The following is a 24,822-nucleotide window of genomic DNA, read 5'->3' on the forward strand; positions in this document are numbered from 1 at the left end:
GAATTTATCGCCATGCTTACGATTTATTTGCAACGCATAGCGCTATGGTGATATAAATTCCAGCGATAGCGGGGTAAATGCCGTTTTGCATGGAACATCGCTGGTTTTCTAGCGATGTTCTTTGCAAAACAGCGATATGCTTGTCGATACGACCATGTGGTCGTAACACAAGAATCCACCCCCCATGTTAGGGATGGTTAGTCATGATTTTAGCAGAGGTTAGTTTTTAGCTAAAACAGCAGTTTTCGCCCAAAACTAACGTCTGGTAAAATGCGTGAGCAACCTTGTAAATATCGCGATGCCTATATCAGCGATATTTGCAAGGATGTACTGCCCAGTGACGCCCACTTTGCATCTCATTGGAGATGCAAAGGGAGGCGTTGGGAAAAAGGGTGCTAACATGCACTAATGCACGTTAGCACCCACTTGTACATAGGGCAATATTTTTATCTCCGCTTTTTTGGCTTCCAAGGCCAAAAACGTGGAGATAAAGCCCTTCTAAATATGATCCCAGGTTCTTTGAAATCAGTAATGATCAGAATTTATCAGCATGTTTGACTGCGGGGAAAACCCCCTTTTTCTACTTAAATAAGAGTACTCATGTGGACGGGGCACACTCTTAGGTCAATATTGCCTGGTATGGATCCAGAAGACCGGACACATGCCTCTTTTTGTTAATATTTGGAAGAATGAAGTTGATGTTCTTTACTGAAACCCACAGACCCCCCCTGAGTGACTAGTAAAAGCCAGGGAAAGTCTGGGACCCTTCCCTAAGTATTTTCAAAGATTGGAACCATAAGTCAATACTCAAAAATATAGAAACCAGCCTTCACTAAACAAATACATAAATAGGGAAACATTTTATTTAATTCACCAACAAAAATTAAATGTCACTTTCAATGGGAAGATTGGAGCTTTTCTAAATTCAACTGAGGCCGCTCATCGTCCTTCTTATCTTCTGTTCTTTTCTTGCACTGCTCCCATGAATCAATCTGAGGAGACTAGCTTAACTTTTACCTTTCTTTACATTAGTTGTATGTTTTACATTTTCAGTTTTAAATGTGGCTTCTTTATTTATATAGCCTTTCTTATTTTGTTGTGATTATTTTTTTTTCGAAGGAGTCGCGCATCCCAATGAGTAGGTTTCCCAGACCCTCCAGAAGGTACCGAATGAGGAAGAGGTGCTGAGTTGTTGGACTGACCAATCTCTGAGCAGACTGAGAGCAGCGCAGTCAGTCTGACTGGTGTCCTCAGTGATGTCATCATAACAAGGTACCACGTGCAGCACCTGCGGAGACCGTCGCAGCATCTTTGGAGTGTGAAGTCATCCAGGGCAGACCATGAAAATGTCCAAAAACAGTTTATGAAAAGAGGAAAAAGTGACCTGAGGGGTGGATTGCAGAGCAGCAGTGAGTGTGTCTTCTGATGCCAGAAGACACAGTCATGTTGGAGGCAAGTAGCAGCTCTGGGGTAGCTGTGCCCAGAACCACAAGTCCATCATTTACGTGGGAGCGGCCTCAATGATGAGGATTCTGAGGCAGGATGGCGACGGCCACAGGAAGAACCACCTCAGGTCCATGGAGACGGTTTGCTATTCTTGGTGGTAAGAGCTGAGGGCAGAAGCTGAAGCAGATCCTGTGTTAGCGAAACACACATTTCATGGTACATGAAGAAGAATGCCATGAGGCAGGGTGTTTCAAATTAAAGCGGTAATAACAAGCGACGCGCCCCACCCACCTTCATAAGACATTCCGTAGAGATCCTGATCTCCTCCTAGATTTAATTAAACTATTTCTTTAACCACTTTGCAACTACTTTGTTAAGAAGCGGTGGTAGTTGTGTTGCAGCAGCTACAGTGACCTCCCCAACTGCAATTCCAAGCTGCTCTCCTGACACGGGGCTCCCCACAGTCTCCCCCCTCGAAGACTCTGCAGGCGCGCGCTCTTGAGCGGAAGACGCACCCTGCCCACCAGTGGTGGTTGGGGGTATTACACCCACTGTGCAGATCTGCTCCACCCCCCGCTGAGTTTCTTCCAGATGTTTCCCCAGTTCCATTTTTTTCTCATTTATTATTCTTTTAAATGATCTGTGTCCTTCATGAAGTATTTCTCTGACATCCATCTCAGGCTTATGTGGTGATAATCTCTGAATCTCTCCGTCCTGTTCCCGCGTTGTCTCCGCGGCTTCATGGTCCACGTCGCTGGTGCCGACTCCTCCTCCATTCCTTTCATCTTAAAATAAAATAAGATGACATATTTATACTGGAAAATATAGTGATACATGCAGCATTGCAATACTTTTCTGCTTTTGAAAAACACTAAGAGACAGATTTGCTAAGCCCTTGTATTGCACTTGAGTCACGCAAAGCGACGCAAGGGATTAGGTTGGATTCAATAAGGAAAGCAAAGTCACCTTTTGTAGCTCTGTGTGGCTTAGAATCTCCAGAGTAACGCAGAGTAGAACAAATCACTGCCTTTCTCTACTCGGCAGGGGGAAGGCGTCCCCATGCATCCATCTATGGATTCCGATGCAATGTACATTTACTAAGGGTAGTAAGACTTGGGATTGCATCAAAATGGTTGCCGTGCCCAACAGAGGCGTAACAAGAAGAAATATTTTTTTTTGCCGCAGACATAGACAGAGGGAAATATCTCTCAGATTGTTTTTGTTATGGAAGGTGTCCCTTCCATCACAAAAGCATTGCTGCCTGTGAAGCAGGCACCCTTGCACCATGGCTCAAGGACGCCTGTGTCGTTGCACACAGTGCACCAGCGCAAGGAGAGAGGAGGAACACATCATATCTTAGTATACGTGGAACATTCCTGCTCTCGCCCTGTCATGCAGCGCAGAACAGCATATGGTCTTGCGGCGTTGCGTGACAAGAGGGATTGGAATCATTTATAAAACGCCTTCGTGAGGCCTTATGGACGTGGCTCTTGTTAAGTGGCAGGTACTTAAAGACGTGCTCCACCTCCTCCAGAGTTATTTCTTTTCCTACGTTTTCTTTCATCCTTTGAGTAGGCTTGGTAGATTCAATGGTTCCACATATTCAGTTATTATGTATTGAATCTTTATTTCAGCCGATTGAGACCATAAGGTATCTACATAAACGCACAGTTTAAAGTATTCATTATAAGTGCTGGTAAAGTGCAAAGAACAATTGTGCGAAAAGCTGCAATTCATGTAAGAGTATAGAATATTTACATTAGCAGCAATGGTTGAAAAAAGAATATAGAATAAATAGACATATATAGAGCGAGGCGGGAGTAGAACTTGCCCATAAGTAAATACAACTCCATACATCTTGTTAAAATCGCCCCAAAAAAAATAAATCTAGTCATACATGTCTATGGTAAATCTCTTTCTTAACCTCTTCAAGCATGTTAAAATGTGTCAAAGTCATAAATATTAATTGCAATCCTTTAAAATCATCTTAAAATGCACAGTTATACCACACAGAACTTGTGTGTTGACCTCCAGCCTTAGTGCAAGTCTTTGGTCACATCATAAATATACAAATCAGTATTGTCTGTTGATAAAATCCGAAGGCATTTACCAAGTTCCTCACTTCCAACTTTCTGCACTCAGGGTTCAACCAAGATTTTCTGATACCAGCAAATTGCGGGCAATGAACATAAAGGGTGCAACTGTTTCAAGGGGGGAAGCATAAATTGGACATTTTGGAGACATTCACGACTGAACTGTCCAACTGGTCGCAAACTTGTGCACAGGTAGAATATCATATCAAAATTTCATATGTATGGCTCTTGCCTCGGGCGACTCAGTCTTATCAAGAAACTCTTCGAAAAGCAGTGAAAATTTTCCATCGAGAAATGTTTCTGTTAGACTGCCTAAGGAAGGCTTTAGATAACACTTATTGCTGACAAATTCCCAATATTTGTTCTTGCATTGATCAACTTTGCTACTTGGGGATGGGTTATCTCAGGGCTCGCTCATGTCAACATGAATGATCCAGGTCTACATGGAATTGAGACAGTGTTCTCCACCCCCAACATCTGGGTCTTAGAGCTCCTTGAGCGATAGTTGATCCTTGGCTGGATCTTTACTCGGCCGCCACTTGTCCAATGTGAAAGGGTTTGTGGTTCACAATATGTGAACTGTTTTGTTGCACCAAATCTATTCTTAATGGCTCAAAGGGAGTTTTGTGTGAGGCCAGTAAGAGATGGGATAAACTAGTTCTCAATTGTTGTCAACAGAGATGCGTTACCAAGGCACCAAACCTCAGAGCCACAAAGAGCCGCGCTAACTGCTTGTGCCCGATGGATCTCCAATACTGGCAATAGGGGTGATAGGAAGAAGATTTCAATGCTCTGAACACTGTCCCAGCCTGTGTTGCAGAATTGCATTATTTTTCATGGTCGGGGCTGACCATGATAGAGTGCTTGTCAGTTGAACCCCCCAGATAATTGAACTCTTTCACTCCCTCTAAAGGGACACCATGCATATATATTTTTTTCTCTGAAGAACCTGGGTGTTTATTTCTAATCCATATGCATCACATAAACTGGACATGTTTCTTAGCAGAGTTTGCAGCCCGCCTGGCGTTTTTGACATTAAGAGGGTATTGTTGACAAAAAGAAGTCTAAGGATTATCTCCCCTGCCAGAATGGCGGAGGCATTGCTACAGTTGTGCAGATGCTCAGTTATCCCATTGATATAAAGAGTGAACACGTTTGATGCTAAGACACAACCTTGGCGGGCGCCCGCTCCGTCAATCCTCCTGTGTCCCTTCATCTGACCTGTGCGTGGTTGTTACTCTACAGCCGTATGATTATGGACAGCAGTCAATCTGGCATATCCATTATGTGTAGAATCAACCATAACTGCCCCAAGAGACAAGGTCAAAAGCTGCCCGTAGATCTGTGAAGGCCACGTACAGGTGCTGTTACCTTAACCGTATAGTCTTCCAAACCATAAGGGGGAGAGTTCATGCTTCTACTCCGGTACTCTGGCTAGGATCTCTCTGCTCTTGATTTGTTAGGCAGTATCGATCAGGATAATAAGTCAATATTTAGCTGGATTGCCCCTTGTGCCTTTCCTAAAGTCTGGGTTTATTTCAGCCCCTCTCCAGGTGGCAGGAATATGAAAGCCTGCCACAATTGTATTTGAAAGTAGACTATCGTGCAAACCCCAAATAGATGCTTCCGAGCTGTATAGGCCAGCCGGGAGTTTGTCCAATCCCACCCCTTTGCCCTCCATCATTGAGTCAAGAGCCATCAAAGCCTCATCTGGGGTGCAAGAAATAAGACTCAGTCTGGACTCCATGGGGCTCAAGCAACATGATCATCGTGTTAAGAGTGATATTAAGTGTGGTTCTAATATTCAGCAGCATTTCCATGTATTGCAGCTTCATTTTTTGACAGTCTTTAATCCATGGCCATCTATTGGTCCTTCTGTTTTCAGATTGAAGAACAGGTCCTGACCACATAGCAGTGGCTGCCATGTCATCAATAGAAATGCCTGTCAGCGTGGAGCATTATGATCGATATCCGCTATATCTACAACCCCCAGATCCCCCATGTTTACCCATAAGCTTTGGTCCAGCTCAATATAATCAATGTTACTTGTACTCGTGGCCCTCTTGAAAGGTGCCTTGGGGTGCGGTCAGAGAGGGAACGACTATTTCAGGATCGTAACCCATGTGCAAGGACAGAAAAATCCAGGTTGAAATGTTGCCAAAGTGATCTTTTAATATAAGGGGTTGTTTGTTTTAGGAATATTCCAGGCTCTGTCCTCTTTCATCAGATCACGTATGGTTCTTTGGAGTTAAAATGTCATATTGATGTCGCCAGCGACTAACAAAGGATGACTAACAACATCAAGTTCCAAACACTCAATGAGCACCTGCATGGCTATAGTGCCCTTTTTGCCATTTGAACAACAATTATACACAATGAATTTGTTCACAGATGGGAACTAATCTGAGGAAATGAGAAGTCCCAGGACATCTGGGGATGTTATATCTAATAACTTGATTTTTATATCAAGTGTACTTTGATCCAAATGGTTAGCCCCCCAGATGAAGGACCAGAGGTAGATGGTACTACAGCTATGCTAAAATGAAGGAACTGTGGTCGATGAAGTGACTGACCGATCCAAGCTTCTTGGAAGAGGCACATGTGGAAGGAATCAACAAAACCTCCCACGCTTGAGTCCCCAGACTTTGAGCTCAGACCCCCTTTGCATCTCCATGAGGGGCCTATGGTCAGTACGGAGTAGAGATAGTATCGAGTGGTACTCTCAGACCTTCGGATGGAAGATGTCATCTTAAATGGACACAGACTTCCCCAGACAAATTCTATCTGGCAGTTAGAGAATCCTGTGCCCATGAGCTAGCACAGTGTACTGCGGTTGGTTCCCCCCCATAGAGGTTATCGGTGCCTATGAATTTCTGGCACATGAAGTCGGGGAACTTTTAAGCATCCCTCCAGGCAGGACAGTCAGACCCAAGCCCAGATGGTTTGACGCGTCCTGCGAAAAACCTGAAGAAAGCCTAAACCTAGAAACCAAACCCAGGTGTGTACATGCCGGAAAGAATATAAACTATACCTGGCCAGACGGAAGGGTGTTCTCAAAGAGGAGACTTGGATGGTGTCGATGGATTCGAGTACCCTGAGTAATCGCTCCAGGTTCTGGAGTGTGGTTAACAGCCCTCTTTTTTATCAGCAAATGGGGGGCCTAGATGCACACATAACAGAGGAGGAATGGGAGCTGCATTTTAATTCAATGTTCGCCAGCCCAACGGACCACCCCTGTCCCTACCAAGAATCTCGGGATTCAAGCGCCCGGTAATCATTTTTGATCCAGGTGAGGTGGAGAGGGGCATCGCAGGGCTCTCTACTAACACAGCACCGGGCCCAGGTGGCATCCCCCGGATCGGTACAAGTCTGACCCTTCCTCCTGGGCTCCGGTACTTGGGGCTGTGTTTAACTTTTGCCCAGGGAAAGGATACTGATGAATCAATGCAGATGTGCCAGTTTCTTGTAAATGAGGCTGCGCGAGAGGAAGACGGGTTAGTCTGTAACGGTGTGTCTTCCAGATGTTGTCTCCCTGGTTCAGGGTGGAAGCAGGTGCTGATGGTAGCTTGAACTTTTCCAGCCTCATCATGACATTCATTTCACAAATACTTAGAATTACTTTCTGAACTGCCTACAGATTCCAAAGACAGACTCTATATTTACCTTGGTAATTCCCCACCACCTGCTCAGGTTCCTCAACCATCATACTCTTCTCAGGTTCCAGGGACTTCACATGGCCATACCTTCAAAAATACATACTCCTTGTTACTGCACACACATGCAGCATCCTTATCACAACACACAACTTGTCATAAATAAATCCTTTAAAACGGTGATATCAGCAGAGGTGAGATGCAAAGTGAGGTTAATTACTACATCAAAGTTACTCTACTTTTAATTACCTTATTACTTATGTTGCAGTACATTCTATAATTAACACTGACACCGCAGAGCCTCCTGGCGCTACACAACTGACCCACATTCAAGCTCGCATAGAAGTAATTGATGAACAAAGTATGTCATTTAATTTGTTCCTAATAAAGGATGATTAGAACAAAGATGTACTTTTCAGGCAGTTTTGTCCCAGGCATAGGAGCTCACACCGGAAACCTCTGCCACTTGGTCGTGTTTGGTAGAATTGTGAGACTTATAAAGAAGTTCTCGATGTGACTAAAGCGTCCTGACAGGTATCTATCTGTAGCTTCTTCAAAGAGAACCCTTGATGTTACACCAGAAGCAATGAGCAGGACAGGCTATGGAGGAGGAGATCAACTTTGTTTTTTTCATCATAAATTGGATAACTTCCCTATAAGCTGGTACTGAGGGATGTTTCCTGGTCCTTACAGCAGAGCCAATTTCTTCTGCTGATGAAACTCTCTGTACGCCCACTCCATTGGGACATTTCAGTCCTCACAAAGCAGGCTGTAGTGTTGTGAGACTGTGTGTGCTGAGACCCTTCTTGTTCTGGATAGGTTTAATAGAGGAAGTACGTAACTCGCTGGGAGGTATGAATGTGTGCTTATGACGCAATCAGAGGGCAGAGTGTGAATGGACGCTGAGGAATAAGGATGCACAATCCTGAGCTTCGTGTGTGGTAGGGAGTACACTGCAGCTCTCAATGGGTGTGGGATCTGTGCCTTGAAAAAATGTGACTGCTACCCTGGAAGTTAGCAACGTTATGGCAAACTCCTCGTGTGTGCCAGGTGCCCCCACTTTGCTAAGAAGTTGTCTTGTGTGGAATCAAATCACCACTCCAGTCCATGTATGAGGGTCAAAGAAGCCGAACGCCCTGCAGAGGAGCACATTCGAAAGCCTGCCAGAAACTCACTGGCAAGGCCAAAAGAAGAGATACGTTGCTGTATCATAACACAGAGTCATTATCCAATCAAAACTACATTCTACTGAGTCAGTCATCTTCGCAGTCCTGGACGAACTTAGAAGGGGGGCTGACCAGGGCACTACCAAGGCCCTGATGCTCCTGGATTTGTCGGCCGCCTTTCAAAGAGTTGACCATCACCTTCTGATCAACCGTGCCAGTAGCGACGGTATCCAGGGCCAGTCGCTGAAGTGGATCTCCTCCTTCCTCAGCAACGGCTTCCAAGCAGTTCGCCTTGCTAACTTTTCAGCAGAAAAAAGAAAATTGACAAGCGGGGTCCCACAAGGCTCCTCCCTCTCCCCCCTCATTTTTAACCTCTATAATCTACCCTTGACCCCAGCCCTGCACAAAAGAGAGGTCATAATCTTTAACTATGCTGATGACCTTCAGCTAGTGTTTAATATCGACTCCACTGCTTAGTCAGTGGCGAGTTTTCAATCTACGATGAGTTTTATCAGCGACTGGATGAATGTCAACCAGCTCAAACTTAATCCTGATAAAACCGAGCTGATTCTCCCTGTTGGGCCAGCCAATCCGTGGAATTCTAATTTCTGGCCCCCACAACTAGGGAGTCCCCCACTCCCAGCCAGATCCGTCAAAAGCCTGGGAATTGTAATCAATAATGGCCTAACTATGAAGGCCCAGATCAGTTCAGTGATCTCCACTTGTTTCTTTCATCTGCGGAGAATTCAGAAGATTAGTAGATTCTTGACCCCCAAGGCCCTTATTTATTTATTTATTTATGGTATTTATAAAGCGCTCTGCAACCCTACGGGCATCCTGGCGCTGTGAAAGTGTAACTGAAACAAATGTGCATCATGGGTAGAATGGGGGGATGAACAGTTTACTTCTGGCGCAGTTAAACTTTAGGGAAGAGCCATGTCTTTATCTTTTTCCGGAAAGGCATCAGTTTGCTTGTTTTCCTAATTGCAATAGGGAGGCTATTCCAGAGATGGGCTGCCGCTGGATGTATGACGTTACAACGCATACTTTTACCACGCCTACCATTACCACGCATTTTTTACAACGCAGGATCCATTACAACGCATACCATTACAACGCATGTATTTACAACGCAGGTACCTTTACAACGCATACCATTACAACGTAAGTATTGGTAAGTATATAATATTTTTTAAAATGTAATTTAATTAAAATTAATATAATGTAATTTAATTTAATTTAATTTAATTAATTTAATTTAATTTAATTTAATTTAATTTAATTAATTTAATTTAATTTAATTTAATCAATTTAATTTAATGTAATTTAAATTTAATTATATTTACTTTTTACCCTGTACCCCTTTACCCAAAAACCCAAAACTGACCCTGAACCCTAAAAATACCCCTTTACCCAAGAACCCAAAACTGACCCTAAACCCTAAAAATACCCCTTTACCCAAAAACCCAAAACTGACCCTGAACCCTAAAAATACCCCTTTACCCAAAAACCCCAAACTGACCCTAAACCCTAAAAATACCCCTTTACCCAAAAACCCCAAACTGACCCTGAACCCTAAAAATACCCCTGTATCCCAAAAACCCAAAACTAACCCTGAACCCTAAAAATACCCCTTTACCCAAAAACTGAAAACTGACCCTGAACCCTAAAAATACCCCTTTACCCAAAAATTGAAAACTGACCATGAACCCTAAAAATACCCCTTTACCCAAAAACTGAAAACTGACCCTGAACCCTAAAAATACCCCTTTACCCAAAAACTGAAAACTGACCCTGAACCCTAAAAATACCCTTTTACCCAAAAACTGAAAACTGACCCTGAACCCTAAAAATACCCCTTTACCCAAAAACTGAAAACTGACCCTGAACCCTAAAAATACCCCTTTACCCAAAAACTGAAAACTGACCCTGAACCCTAAAAATACCCCTTTACCCAAAAACTGAAAACTGACCCTGAACCCTAAAAATACCCCTATACCCAAAAACTGAAAACTGACCCTGAACCCTAAAAATACCCCTTTACCCAAAAACTGAAAACTGACCCTGAACCCTAAAAATACCCCTTTACCCAAAAACTGAAAACTGACCCTGAACCCTAAAAATACCCTTTTACCCAAAAACTGAAAACTGACCCTGAACCCTAAAAATACCCCTTTACCCAAAAACTGAAAACTGACCCTGAACCCTAAAAATACCCCTTTACCCAAAAACTGAAAACTGACCCTGAACCCTAAAAATACCCCTTTACCCAAAAACTGAAAACTGACCCTGAACCCTAAAAATACCCCTTTACCCAAAAACTGAAAACTGTCCCTGAACCCTAAAAATACCCCTTTACCCAAAAACCCAAACTTATAATATTTTTAATAAAATGATATACTTACCAATACTTACGTTGTAATGGTATGCGTTGTAAAGGTACCTGCGTTGTAAATACATGCGTTGTAATGGTATGCGTTGTAATGGATCCTGCGTTGTAAAAAATGCGTGGTAATGGTAGGTCGTTGTAAAAGTTGCGTTGTAAAGGTTGTATACCGCTGCCGCTATACTAAAGGCTCTGCCACCATGAGTGGCTTTCTTGATCCTGGGTACACTGATGAGATTAGTGGAAGAGGATCGGGGGGTCCGTGTGGGCTTGTACCATTTAAATTTGTTTTGTAATGGTATAGGGCCCAGCCCATGCACTGCCTTAAAGACAGTGCATAGAGATTTGAAGAGGATCCTCTGATGCACGGGCAGCCAGTGTAGCTCAGCCAATGCAAGAGTGGTGGAGGATCTTCGTCCTCGGGAAAGTGCCATTTCCGCTGCCGCCGCCTGGATGCTCTGAAGTCTGGAAATCAGGGAAGCAGGAGATTCCAGTAGCAGAGCGTTACAATAATCCAGGCGGCTGAGAATAGTGCTCCTGACTACGGTGGCTCTAGTCTGTGCTGGGAGGAGAGGCAGCAGCTTTCGAAGGCCTCGCATTAAGGCGAAGCAGCTGCTCACCCGCTTGTTGACGTTGGTCTCTAGACTCAGGCTGTCATTAAAGCTGACCCCTAGGTTCCGCACTGATTTTACTGGAGTCAGTAATTCACCTGACTCCAGAGGCCAAAAGTCGACAGGCAGGCTTCTGGCGATTCTACCTACTTTGCAGTGCATTATCTCGGTTTTACCACTGTTGAACTGTAGTGCATTATTATTTAGCCAAGATGCCATTTCCAGCATGCAGGTGTGGAAGGTCTCGAGTGATTCTGCATGAGCACCATCAAGAGAAATCATCAGCTGCGTGTCATCCACATAGTTGATCACACTAATGCCGTGAGCCTTGATGATGCCCATCAGGGGTTGCATGTAAACATTGAAAAGGATCGGACTGATCGCAGACCCCTGTGGAACCCCATGTGGACTTATAGCAAACTCAGACTGGTATGGAGGGAGTGCCACCACCTGCCATCTGTCCGTCAGGTAAGAGCGGAACCAATCAAGCGCAACTCCCTTAACTCCAACGCTTTTCAGCCTTGTCAGCAGGATGTTGTGACTCACCGTATCGAATACGGCGGACAGGTCCAGCAAAATTAGGATTGCTGATTCTCCCCTGTTCGCCCTCATTCACAGGTTGTCCAGGACCATCAGTAGAGCTGACTCGGTCCCATGGGCTGGTCTGAAACCGAATTGCTCCTCTTCAAGGATGTTGTTGGTTTCCAGGAAGAGGGACAATGATCTGCTGACCAGCCGTTCCATGATCTTAATTGGATACGGCAGGAGCGATATAGGTCGGTAGTTCTTATGGCAATTGGGGTCCAAATTAGATTTTTTCAGCAGGGGTGTGACAACTTCCAGTTTCCATTCTTTCGGTACAGTACCTGTGTCGAGGGATTGATTGCATAGCTGACGAAGTACTGGAAAGAGTTCAGCCCCAAACTCCTTTACTATTTTGTGAGGTAGAGTGTCCAATGGGGATCCCGATTTTATGTTGAGGGCTGTTTGCGCAAACTCTTGTTCTGCCAGAGTCTCAAATTTATCCAAAATAGCCTTTGGCATGGGGTTTCCCTCCATTCCTTGGCTCTTCTTCCCGTTCTCCATGCTGCTTTTGTGCTGCACTGGGGAAGTGGGGGCATCCTTCATACTCTCTATTATCTTGGTAATTTTTTCCTGGAAGAAGGAGGCCAAACCGTGGCATCATTCCTGTGAGGGCTTGATATTGGTGCACTCAGGATGGGACAGATCTTTTACTATCCTAAAGATGTCACGTGACTTGTTGGAGCTTTTTAGGATTAGATCTGCAAAATAGTTTGCTTTGGCTATGGTAATCTCTTTCTTATACTGAGTTATTGTCTGCCTCCAGAGTAGTCTATCCTGCTCTGTATAGTTTTTCCTCCAATGCCTTTCCGCCTTTTTACAGACGTTTTTCAGATCTTTCAGTGTTTCCGTGTACCAGGGCGCGGAAGGGTTGCCTCTTTTTCTGACTACTTTCAGCGGTGCAATATGATCAAGTTTCCTGGTTACCTCACTGCATAGTAGGCGATAGTTCGTGGTAATATCGTTCTCTGGGTTTAAACAAGGTCCCCAATTGAAAGAGGTCAGTCTCCTCTTGCTCTTTTCTTTTTAATAGTCCCTTCCAGTCACAACTAATGAAGGTCCTGATCTGCGTATTTGCCAGTCCTATATTAACCTGATTGTGGATATTGAATGTTAGGAGATGGTGATCTGACCAACCCACTGGTTGTATTGTTCCCATGGTTATAAGATCTTCTGCAGCGAATATTAAATCCAGAATGTTTCCTTCCCTATGTGTGGGGGTGGTTATCCATTGTTTTAGCCCTAAGTTGGCACAGGAATGTGTGATGTTGTAAAAGGCTGTGTCTAGTTGGCCGTTGGTCCACAGGTTAAAATCTCCCAATACTAATAGTCTGCTATGGGAGATTGTCAAGTTGTTAATGACAGCGATCAGTTCCTGCTGTTGCATAGCGTTGATGTACCCCGGTGGCCTGTAGCAGATTAGGCCAGTAAGGCAATGGCCTGAATCATGCTTGATCGATATCCCAAGAACTTCAACACATGAGACCGTATCAATGTCCAACGTCGCAATGTTCAAATCTTCCCTAAAAATGATTCCCGTTCCTCCCCCTCGTCCCTCGGTCCTAGGGTTATGAACATTCTTATACCCTACAGGGCATGCCGGCCCCAGCTCGGACTCTAGTCCGGCCACCGTCCATGTTTCGGTTAGAAACAGGATATCCAGGTTACTGGATTCGATCAATAGCTGTATCTCGGTGGCATGTTTTGGGAGGGATCTAACATTTAGTAACCCACTTTTTAACTCTCCCTCCTATGTCCTTGTTCTGTATACGAGGTGTTCTCTAGCGGGATGTGCCTGTTGCCTGGGGCCTGGTCAGATTTAGATAATAGTTCGAGTGGAGGGGGTTGATATGTGGCAGGCAAGTTAGCCAGTTAGAGCAGGGATTCTTATCCTTGGATGTTATATTAGGGGCTAGTCGTGGGCAGGTTGCTTTACCGGCCAATGGATCCAGCATTATCAGGGTATCCCTACTATATCTATGAGTCTCACTATCCGGCATAAGTCGAACAAGGGGGGTGGTCCTGGGCCCGGTCTCGGCGCGGACGAGCGCAGACGAGCTTGCCTTAAACGTGCCTTCGGTGCGCAAACGTCGCGCCCGCTGCGCTCGTCCGCTGCGCTTCCAGTGGATGCACATACTTAATGGGATTGGGGAGAGTGTAGAAAGGGGGCGTGGCCAGTACAAGTGGGCGTGTCTTGTGGCTCTGGGAAATGGCCGGGAATAAGAAAAACACCCCCCCGCGGCAGCGATAAATCCGCTGTGCGGGGATGTGCCTGAAGGGCTTGGGTGCCCAGGGTATCGGTAAGGTTAGTTTTATTAAAAACACAGTATCACAAGGTAAAAATCATCAATTGTCACTACTCCCGGCTGCGCCTCAGGAGGTTCCAGTTATAATGCCGCGCTTGTGCTCAGCGCGCGTTATGTACCTGGTAGAAGGGGCGTGGCCACTACAAGTGGGCGTGTCTTGTGGCTCCGGGAAATGGCGTCGGGAATAAGAAAAACACTCGCCCGCGGCAGCGATAAATCCGCTGTGCGGGGATGTGCCTGAAGGGATTGGGTGCCCAGGGTATCGGTAAGGTTAGTTTTATTAAAAACAGTATCACAAGGTAAAAATCATCAATTGTCACTACTCCCGGCTGCGCCTCAAGAGGTTCCAGTTATAATGCTGCGCTTGTGCTCAGCACGCGTTATGTACCTGGTAGAAGGGGCATGGCCAGTACAAGTGGGCGTGTCTTGTGGCTCCGGGAAATGGCGTCGGTAATAAGAAAAACACTCGCCCGCGGCAGCGATAAATCCGCTGTGCGGGGATGTGCCTGAAGGGCTTGGGTGCCCAGGGTATCGGTAAGTTTAGTTTTATTAAAAACACAGTATCACAAGGTAAAAATCATCAATTGTCACTACTCCCGGCTGCACCTCAGGAGGTTCCAGTTATAATGCCGCGCTTGTGCTCAGCGCGCGTTATGTACCTGGTAGAAGGGGCATGGCCAGTACAAGTGGGTGTGTCTTGTGGCTCCGGGAAATGGTGTCGGGAATAAGAAAAACACTAGCCCGCAGCAGCGATAAATCCGCTGTGCGGGGATGTGCCTGAAGGGATTGGGTGCCCAGGGTATCGGTAAGTTTAGTTTTATTAAAAACACAGTATCACAAGGTAAAAATCATCAATTGTCACTACTCCCGGCTGCGCCTCAAGAGGTTCCAGGTCGTCCTTGCCCTGGTAATTTCGCACTCTGATTACGCAAATTTCTTATATGCTGGTATACCAGCTTACCAATTACATCGTCTGCAATTAGTGCAGAATCAAGTGGTCAAGCTAATCCTCGGTCAACCTAAGCACCATCATGTTGGACCTTTGTTGAAGAGCCTCCACTGGCTTCCTCTGTCCCAACCCTCTCTCCTCAAGTTAGGCTGCACCATTTATAAAGCCCTCCTAGGACGCGGCCCTGCTTTTATTGCTTCGTCTCCTCTCTTGACTTACGCTCTTCTAGCAAGAATCTATTGACCCTCAACTCTTTCAAACATAAAAAAACATGGGGGCCTTAGATTCACGACTCTGGCTCCTCAATTCTGGAATCTTCTTCCTTTCAGACTACGTACTACAACTTCTTACCCCAAGTTCAGAAAACAACTCAAAACTTGGTTATTCTCCCAGGCATAAAATTGAGCTCACTGTGTTTAATGCCCATAAACCACCCAGTGTTTGTTCACTCAATAAATAACGTTTAACATAACAAAGCAAACATTAACAGCAGGGACTCTGAGGTCCAAAAGAACAAATGTACATAACAGCTCATGCAAGGAAAGTACTACACAACCTCAAATTGGGTGTTATGACCAAGGCTGGTTGAGCTGCCAATGCGTGCAAAGCAGCACACGGAGAGGCCTTCAGAATAGTGAATTATTTTAATGGTTGTAGAAGGAAGCACCAAATATTACGCGGTTGCGTTTCTGAAACCACCACCCCTATTTGCAGCCGTCAATAAGCAGAATATTGGTGCCAGATTGATTGCATGAATTGAGTCATTCAATGACTGCATAGGTACCCTAGAGGAAGTGGAGCATAACAAATCATTAACTATCTGACAAATCGGTGACAGAGGGAAAAAAGCGATCAAGAAAATATCACAACCTGATGAGCTATTACACCATCCAATCAAGGAAGCGTTGGAACTCAAGTTCCATTTAAGTTGAACGTCGACTGTGAAAGGTACATTTTCAATCAAGTATGACAGTAACCGGGTGAAACAATGGACAAGTTTGTTGAAAGACTTGCTCTGCTTCTATAGCATAGCAAGTTTTGTGAAGTTAATGATGCATTAGACATACAGCTCAGAGTTATCAATGACTGTCTTTCGGAAACCTTCAAAGACATATGTGGAGAGACACTCAGCCTAGAGAATATGCTTGTGGCCACCAGGGCCGAAGAAAGAGCAGATCAACAAGCCATTGACATGAAAGCTGGAACAGCAAAAAGTGAATTAGTGTTGGCAATGAAGAGTAAAAACAAACCCTTAATAGATGCATGCAATTCACTGTCTACAAATATGAAAAGGTTGTGTTTCTGATGTGGGTTTTCATTGCCACATGAAGACAAATGTCCAACCATGGGCCAAATGTGCAAAGGCTGAAACACTTCATCACGGTTTGCAAAGCAAAAGAGAAACTAATTGCTTCACAGGGAGAAGAGAAAATGGATGTAAGAAAGTTCCAGACGTATTCTCACGACGTCCACAGAGCAAAAAGCAAGATCAGTTATGACAAGTATAAACCAGCTAAAGTTGATCGAAGTCAAGTTCATCCTACAGTGTCTCGTCAACATCATTACTGAACATCAGTGAAGGAGATGGATGTGCAAGGATAGCATCGACCAACGAACAACAGGTACATGAAGGTTTGGCTGCTTAAAGGAAAGAACAAATGACAAAGGCAAACCACCAAAGGAAACATCAGAACTCATTTGGTCATTGCCCCAATATTACCATACAGGTCAACGGCCACCCCATAATCTTTATTAAAGACATTGGTTATGTTATCTTCAAAGTTCTTGTAAAGCGCACGCACACAAAGTGGTTTCATGGTGCTAAGGTCCAGGAGAAGCCACTGCAAGATAAATTTAGCCAAATGCTTGTCGAAACAGCCAGATCTTTAACTGTTTCCTAAACAGAGCATTAGAGGGCAGAGATCTGATATAACGAGGAAGAGAGTACCAGAATTGAGGGGCCAGGACTTCAAATCTTAGTCCTCAGTGTTTTTTCCATTTTGAGGACAGGATGACCAACAGATTCAGATGGGAGGACCTAAGTTCCCTGAGAGGAACATAGCGCAGAATCCGGAAAGATATGAATACTGGGCTGCTGCCATGTAGAGCCTTGAAGGTGATGCAACTCAACTTGAATGCATAACATTTGGCTACAGGAAGCCAGTAAAGACTGACCATTAATGGCATAACATGATGTCATTTGGGCTGGTAGTATATCAGTCTGGCCGCCTGATTTTGCATTAGTTGCAGACGTTTTAGCTAATATGCCGGGATGCGAGTTGGTGTAGTTAATACAAGAGATGCTCAAAGATCGCTTTGGCCTTAATGGCACGGTCCTAAACTGGTTTGCCTCCTACTTCCAACACAAAACTCAACAAATTAAAATCCAAAACTGCCTCTCTTGCCCCACATCTGTCTCCCTCTGTGTCCCCCAAGGATCTATCCTCTCTCCCGCTCTCTTCAACCTCTTTATGGAACCCCTACCCTCATACTTAAACAAGCCGGAATTAACTATCACCGGTATGGGGATGACACCCAGCTTTACTATAAAATTATTTCCCAGTCCAGCATCCTACACCTCAACACTGTCCTAAACAAGATTCAATCCTGGTTATTCTCCAACCATCTCAAACTCAACCCTAACAAAACTGAAATCATTCTTTCCTTTCCCAAAAACAACCCTCCCCCCATTCAAACATGGAATGCTAACCTCAATGCCCTAAACTGCTCTCTCTCCCTCGCAGAATCAGTAACATCTCTTGGCATCACCTTTAATAATAATTTAACACTCAATTCCAGTATAAAAAATACAGCAAAGGGACCACTCTTCACACTAGGACTTCTCAAAAAAATCAAACCTTTCATTCCTATGGAAGATTTCAAATAGGTTGTCCAATCTCAAGCCCTCTCAAAAATCGACTACGGAAACACTTTACTCTTCGGAACTCCTAAAGTACACCTTGCCCCCCTCAAATCTGTTCTCAACCTAGCGGCCAGACTAACAACTGACTGTAAATGTTTCAACCACATTTCACCTGCCCTCAAGGACCTTAAATGGCTCCCCATCGAAGGTAGGTCCTACTATAAAATTGACTGCATTACACACAAAGCCCTTTATCAATAGACTCCTCTCTACCTCTCAAACAAACTCAATAAAGCAGGTTGCGCCCACCCGCTGAGAAGCTCCAGCTCTCCTCTCCTCATTCCCCCTCTTTTGAAAAGAAAGCATCCCAACCATGCTCCTTCTCTGGTAAAGCCCCTAGCATCTGGAATGCCCTCCCTAAAGATCTACGATGGGTTGACTGAACTCTTTGATGATGTTGAAAAGTTCCTTGCTGTTGTGTGCGTGGGTGGAGAATCTGTCCTAGAGTGCTTTCTTCCATGCATATCTGATGAGTTTGTGGTGAACGGTGGTGGCTGCTTTAAAGCTGTCGATGCGTGCTGTGGTTTTGGAGTTCCTCCATAGTTTTTCAAGCCATCTGCAGGTACGTCTAGATTCAAGGAGTTCGGTGGAGAACCAGCTGGCTTTCTTGGCAATGGTGTTGGCACAGTCAGTGATCCAATTGTGTAGGGTACGGGCAGCAGTGGTTGGGTTGTCATCTGTAGCAGTGGTTGCAGAGCTTCTGAGGGAGGTGGTAAGCTGGTCGTCGGAGATCTTGTTCCAATTCCTGCTCTGGTGCTGGTGAGTAAGTTTATGGATGATGTTAGTTTTGAAGGTGAATTGGGCACAATGATGGTCCATCCATGGGAGTTCGGAGTTGTCGTTGAAGGGGATGAAGTCTCCTGCCGTGAAGATGGGGTCGAGGGTGTGTCCTGTTGCATGCGTTGGCTCTGGTTTGATCTGTTTGAGTCCGATGTTGTGGAGGTTGTCCAGGAGGAAGGTGGAGTTGGGGTCTTAGAGCCATAGAAAGGCACCAATGTGGGACCGCTGCCACACAGTTCTGCTTATGAATAAATGCACCATATTATGCATTTGTTCCAGTGGAGGAGCTTGGGGGTGCAATACCAGGGGGCACACCATGTAGCCACCAGCATGTACCCCCGGGACCATATAAAGGAGGGAAACCTGTATGAGCTACCTAAGTTGCTTCTTTTCACTCTTTTCATGGTAAGCTCACTGCAATAGAAAGGCTGGAAAAAAAGCAACCTGTAATATGGTTGGTGGTGCCGCAGCGCACTACCAGCATATTGCTCTGCATGACTGCTCTGTCACCAATGCAGGATCATAGATCCACAGATGTTTCAGTGGTTCTCATAATGCATAGCATGGTGCTGCTGTGTGGTGGTGGCAGGACTGCCACCATAGGTACAGCGGTACAATGGGACACTGAACTTGTAATTAGGCCCCTAATCAGAAGCTGTTACTCTGTACCCGTTGTTAATTCACAGCCTTGGCAGACTCAAAACCATGAAAGCGTGACTTCACATCAATTAGGACATTCACCCTGTTGCCTAGTTCTGCAAAGTCACTTTCCACCTTCACAAAGCTGTTGAGAAAGAACTTGAAATGTTGTTAAAGCATGACATCATTGAGTTCTCCACATGTCCTACACCATGGGTGTCACCCATAGTGGTGGTCAAAGGAGGACAATTAGGGTGTTGTGCACTTCTGTGTTGCTATGCGCCAAGCTAACAAAGCAGCCAAGAAAGAAAGATATCCTTCTGAGCATTTAGCAGACATGATCATGCAACTGAAAGGTGCCACATTGTTCTCCCCTCCTGTTTGGAACAAGGGATATCATCAACTCGAGTTGGAAGAGAATGTCAGGTACATCACTACTTTTTTGACTAATTTTGGTTTGTTCAGACACAAAAGGTTGAGTTTTGGAGTGTCATCAGCTGGAGAAATATTTGAGGATGTTACATGAAGAATAAGTCAACCTGTCAAACATGCTTTTAACTACGTTGATGGCATGTTGGTATTTGGAGCTACACAGAAGGAGCATGATAAGGCTCTTACACATGTGTGCCAATTACTTGCTGATGCAGGTCTCACTGTGAACACCTGCAAAGTAAGAGCTTCACAAGGCCAAAGTTCTTTGGACACATATCTTCTGATGGGGGAATGACTCCCTGATAAAATGAAAGCACTGTCAGCTACTTGCCCCCCCCCAAGATGTCACCATGCTGTGGTTCTTTTTCGGTATGGCCAATGATTGCTCAAGGTGCATTCATGGATTGGTTACTCTTAGAGGGTCCCCTGAAGTCTTACCAAACCCTGGTGCTGCTGCTGACTGGTTTTCTATACTCTACCAGCACCAGACATGTTTCTGGACCCATGGTGTGAGAGTCAGGGTACTTTAGATCCAGATACAAAGCCTGCTGTGGGCCAAGGTGGTCACACCGTCCCCCTGTTTGATCTGCCTAGCAAAAGCTGTTAGTAGCAGATGGTGACCCTCACATCCTGCTCCACTTTTGGTGGGAGGACTGGTGGGAAAATGAGGTAAATTAAGAGGTGTGTCTACGTTCACACTGCACCTCCCCTCAGGTGAGGCAAGTGAGTTAGATCACAGTTTTCACTTATCATACATCTTTAAGTTAGGAAAAATAGCCTATTACTATTAGTAGTCAGGGATATGTCACCCTCATGTGGAATGAGCATATAGAGGGTGAAGGGACCCTAAAGCTCAGTATCCCATTGGCTACTGTCTGACCTCCCCTCTAACACCCCTAATAAATTCAGATTTCATGGACCTAAAAGATGTTGACGGAGAAAGAGCATGGCAGACCCTGAATGAGTCCTGCTGGAATAGAACCAGTGAAAACTGAGGTTCTGTGGTTTTCGACTTCGCTCCGTATCTAGCCGCCATTTTGTGACAGCCACCATTTTGTGTTGCCTTTACTCAGGCTGCACGGCGAACATAGTGTTTTTGCCTTTCCAGCTGCTATGCATCTCCTCTGATAAAAAAGTAACCCTTTGTCCTTGTTTACGAAACCGATGTCAGGGTCTGGCCGAGTTTGTTAATCCATGTCTAGACTGATTGATCCCTGTCTTAGTTGACTGTTTGGGTCCCACCATTCTTCTTTTACTTTACCTTATTTGACTGGCCTTCGCTATTCTCTCCTTGTATTCTCCTATTACACAACTGTCCTTTGAGGCACACAAATACGTCCTGTCACCTGCAAATTGAATAACATGCACTAGCATTGTTTAACTTGAGGGGAGGGGAGAACACGGGGTCTGAAAGAAGGGCGTATTCGAGATACTCGATAGCTTGTTTTCAAACTTTTCCTCTTTGTCAGTTTTGTATGTTTTGGGAGACGATATTGTAAATATGTGTCCTATATAAGATTGTGTGCCACGGAATTAAGTGGCAGTCTCCTGAGAACCTAACACTGGGCTACTTCCTGGACAACTGTGCTTAGCTGCAGCTAATAAACCTGATTTTCTACGCCAAACAGAGTGTCTCGTGTCTCTGTCTGACAAGGCAGGTGAACCCGGAGATTTTAGGCGTGCCCTGCGCCGCTCGGCCCATAAGGCCCGGTTCACCAATTGGCGTCCCAACGTGTGGGCGGCTTCAGTGGTAGAAGGTTCAGCCCAAGGATCGAGAGGAGCTTCGCAAGAAAATTCTGGAGGAATCGCAAACCACGTCAAGCGACCCCTGTATGTCGAAGTGGACTGAAGGTCTTTTGTAGCGCGGCTACTCCTTTCCGATGGCTGCTGACGACTGCTGCCCTGACTGCCGCCCTGCCTTGGCCCTCTGGTGATGATTGGTATCGCTAGACGTTAGGCGGACACCTGTTGGCGTACGAAAACATTTAGTTAAGTATTCGTGAGTAGCGCCCACTTTTTTGTCTTGTTTTTGTTATTCGACAAATGCATTAGTCGAAGCCAAGGGGTAAGTACGTTTGTACTGTGATCATTGTTTTAACCCCCTTGAAGTTTGTGAATAGTCCAGTTTGTAACGAAATGCCTGGGCTTAGTAAGTTTAGGAAGTTCTGCTGTTTTGACTGTACTAGGGATTCCCGGCTAGAGGATTATTGTCCAATTCCTCCAGTTGGAACTCCCACTTATGAGCTCTATTCGAAACATGGTCTACTAGCGCTTCTCCTGCAGTGCTTAATACATTGTCTCCTGTTTTATTGTCAGATTCTCCTACAGCTCGTAAATGACTAGTCGATACTGTTTCTGGGGGTCTTTTAATTTTCCTCCTGTTTTGTCCCGAAGGCAATCCCGTAGTCAAATTCCAGATTCTGACGAGCGAGTTAAGTTAGACTCTCTTGCTAACAATTGGATCATGAATGGTCCACAGTATAGTGTGCGCGAAATTTTGGATACTTTTCTTCAGTGGAATGCGCCTACGCAGAGATATGTTTTTAATGTCATGTGTAATACGCTTCTTAAAGGATGGGGTAATATAGATTTGGATCTACCTCCTCAGGGTTTGTGTGACCTACAGGACAAATTTGATAAAGGACTTATTGTGGGCCCCGACGTTGAGGATGCCGTCTAGACACTTGCCAATTTTAGGTCTTCCTTTTTATCTCAAGCCTCTCTTGAACCTGATCCTGCGGTTCGGCGTAAAATTAAACACTATCCTATGCGAGAAGTCCCTCCGATATGGAGAGATGAGGTCCCACAAGCAGGCGCTGTTCAGGCTATCCCAGCTCATTTTCAGCGTATATGGGTACATGTCCCTTGGAAAAGATCGGAAGTTTTGGCGCTTAAACAGTCTTTACCGGACCCTCGTAAGAATCCTGCTGGGTATTATAAAGAGCTGTCCCAGACTATTGTTGCATGCATTATGAATCTAGCAGATATTGATTTGCTGATGGGAAATGTATGCCCTCAAGCATTATGGGGTTGGATTCTTAGGGAATATCACGATCAAGCTTTAGGTGGTAATTGGGCTGCTATTATTGCCGCGGATGCAGCACAAGTAGGTGGTGCTAAACCTGATGCTTTGATTACAGAATTGCCTGGTAGAATCATCACTTTAATGAATACAATGATGCCTGCCTTACGCGTTAATTGGGATAAGTTAGCTGCGTGTAAACAGAAGAAATATGAGTGTCTCAGATTTCTTTACCCATTTTGAGGAGACGTTCATCGATCATAGTGGTCAAGATATGAGTACTGAAGGTGGACAGCGATTATTTGTGGATAAATTTGTGTTTAATTTAGTTCCAGAATTATCGCATAAATTGAAAGATTCCGAAAGTGCGTGGGCCGTTTCTTCGTCTGCCCAGATATTAGCCACTGCTCAGTACTACGAGAATAGGGATAAGGAAGAAAAGGATAGAGTGGAGAAAAACACTAAAGAGTTGAAAACGAAGGTTCTTTTGCAACAAGCTTATCCCCCTCGTTCTGCTCAGTGTCAATTACAACAGCCTCCACAGTTCCAAAGATTGTTACAGAAACCCACACCTTTTGTTCCGCAACCTTTGTTGGATCCTAATCAATGTGCCTATTGTAAAGAGAATGGTCATTTTAACAGTAGTTGTCCGATTATATTGCAGCGTAATGGTGGACTGCCAGGACCACGAGTCCGTGGTGGTTTTCAGTCAGCACCTCAGGGTAGAGGGCGAGGTGCGTTGTCTCAGGAACAGCGTTCTTTTCCCCCTCAGAATACTATGAATTATTTTGATCAGCAGAATTTCCAGTCCGCACAATATTACAATGACGATTATTGTACTGAAAACGAAAATCCTGTTTTTCATACTAGCTAGGACAGCCATGGACAAAACAAGGGAGTGGTATCAGTTCCAGTTGATCAGAATGGGCCTTATGTTAACATTGTTGCATTGGGTGTTTCAGAGCCATTTCTTTTGGATACTGGTGCAATGAGGAGTTTTATTATTCACTCCAAACTCCCTGGGGCACCTTTGTCTGGCTTAACAAATGTTTCTGTAGGATTCTCTGGTGCCCCAGTTCGCAACCCGGTTTCTTGCCCTTTGCCTATTTCCATTGGTCCTTATGATTTGGAAGCCCCGCTCATTTTAACAACTGGTTGTGGTGAGAATTTGTTGGGTTTGGATTTATTGAAACGTCTACATGCAACATTGTATTGTTTCCCCTCTGGTGTACAACTTACTTTGGGTGATAAATTGGTTTCTCCTATGTATTTGTCTAGGGATCAACTGCCGCTTGAATTGCGTTCACTTCCTGCTTTGCTTTGGGCCACTGGTCCGAATGATGTTGGTTTGCTCTAAATTCCACCTTACGTAATCACTGTCAAGCGTGATGGTAAATTGCCTCGCATTCCTCAGTATAAGATTTCTAACGATGGCGAAAGAGCTTTGTTGGCTATTGTTCATGATTTAGTCCAGAAGGGTGTGGTTGAAGAAACAAGAGGAAATGTTTGCAATAGTCCTGTTTTGCCTGTTCTTAAACGTACTGACCCTTCTAAGCCTCCTGTATACCGTTTTGTGATTGATCTTCGAGAGGTCAACACAATTGTTTTCCCTCAGTTTCCTGTTGTCCCGGATATTACTGCCTTGCTCACAATGATAGCTGCTTCAGCTGTTTGGTTTTCAGTTATTGATCTCAAAAATGCTTTCTTTAGCATTCCTATTGCTGAGGAGAGTAGAGATTTCTTTGGTTTCTCTCTCGGAGGCCGAAGTTTTTGATTTAAGCGTGCACCTCAAGGCTATTGTGAGAGCCCCTCCATTTATAGTCAGGCTTTGAAA

General features: G+C 44.8%; 1 protein-coding gene across 1 annotated transcript in view; it reads right to left on the reverse strand.

The window, feature by feature from the left end:
* Nucleotides 1-1,783: 1,783 nt before the first annotated feature.
* LOC144824372 (zinc finger protein RFP-like) overlaps nucleotides 1,784-24,822 on the reverse strand; it is a 90,630-nt gene continuing 67,591 nt past the window's right edge. The window contains exons 4-5 of the mRNA XM_078683483.1: nucleotides 7,203-7,282; nucleotides 1,784-2,231 (exon numbers count right to left, since the gene is read on the reverse strand). Of these exons, the coding sequence (XP_078539609.1) occupies nucleotides 1,789-2,231; nucleotides 7,203-7,282 (523 nt within the window). The 3' untranslated portion in view covers nucleotides 1,784-1,788. The remainder of the gene's footprint in view (nucleotides 2,232-7,202; nucleotides 7,283-24,822) is intronic.

Source organism: Lissotriton helveticus, chromosome 3_1 (genome assembly GCF_964261635.1).
Source record: "Lissotriton helveticus chromosome 3_1, aLisHel1.1, whole genome shotgun sequence".
NCBI classification, from domain to species: domain Eukaryota; kingdom Metazoa; phylum Chordata; class Amphibia; order Caudata; family Salamandridae; genus Lissotriton; species Lissotriton helveticus.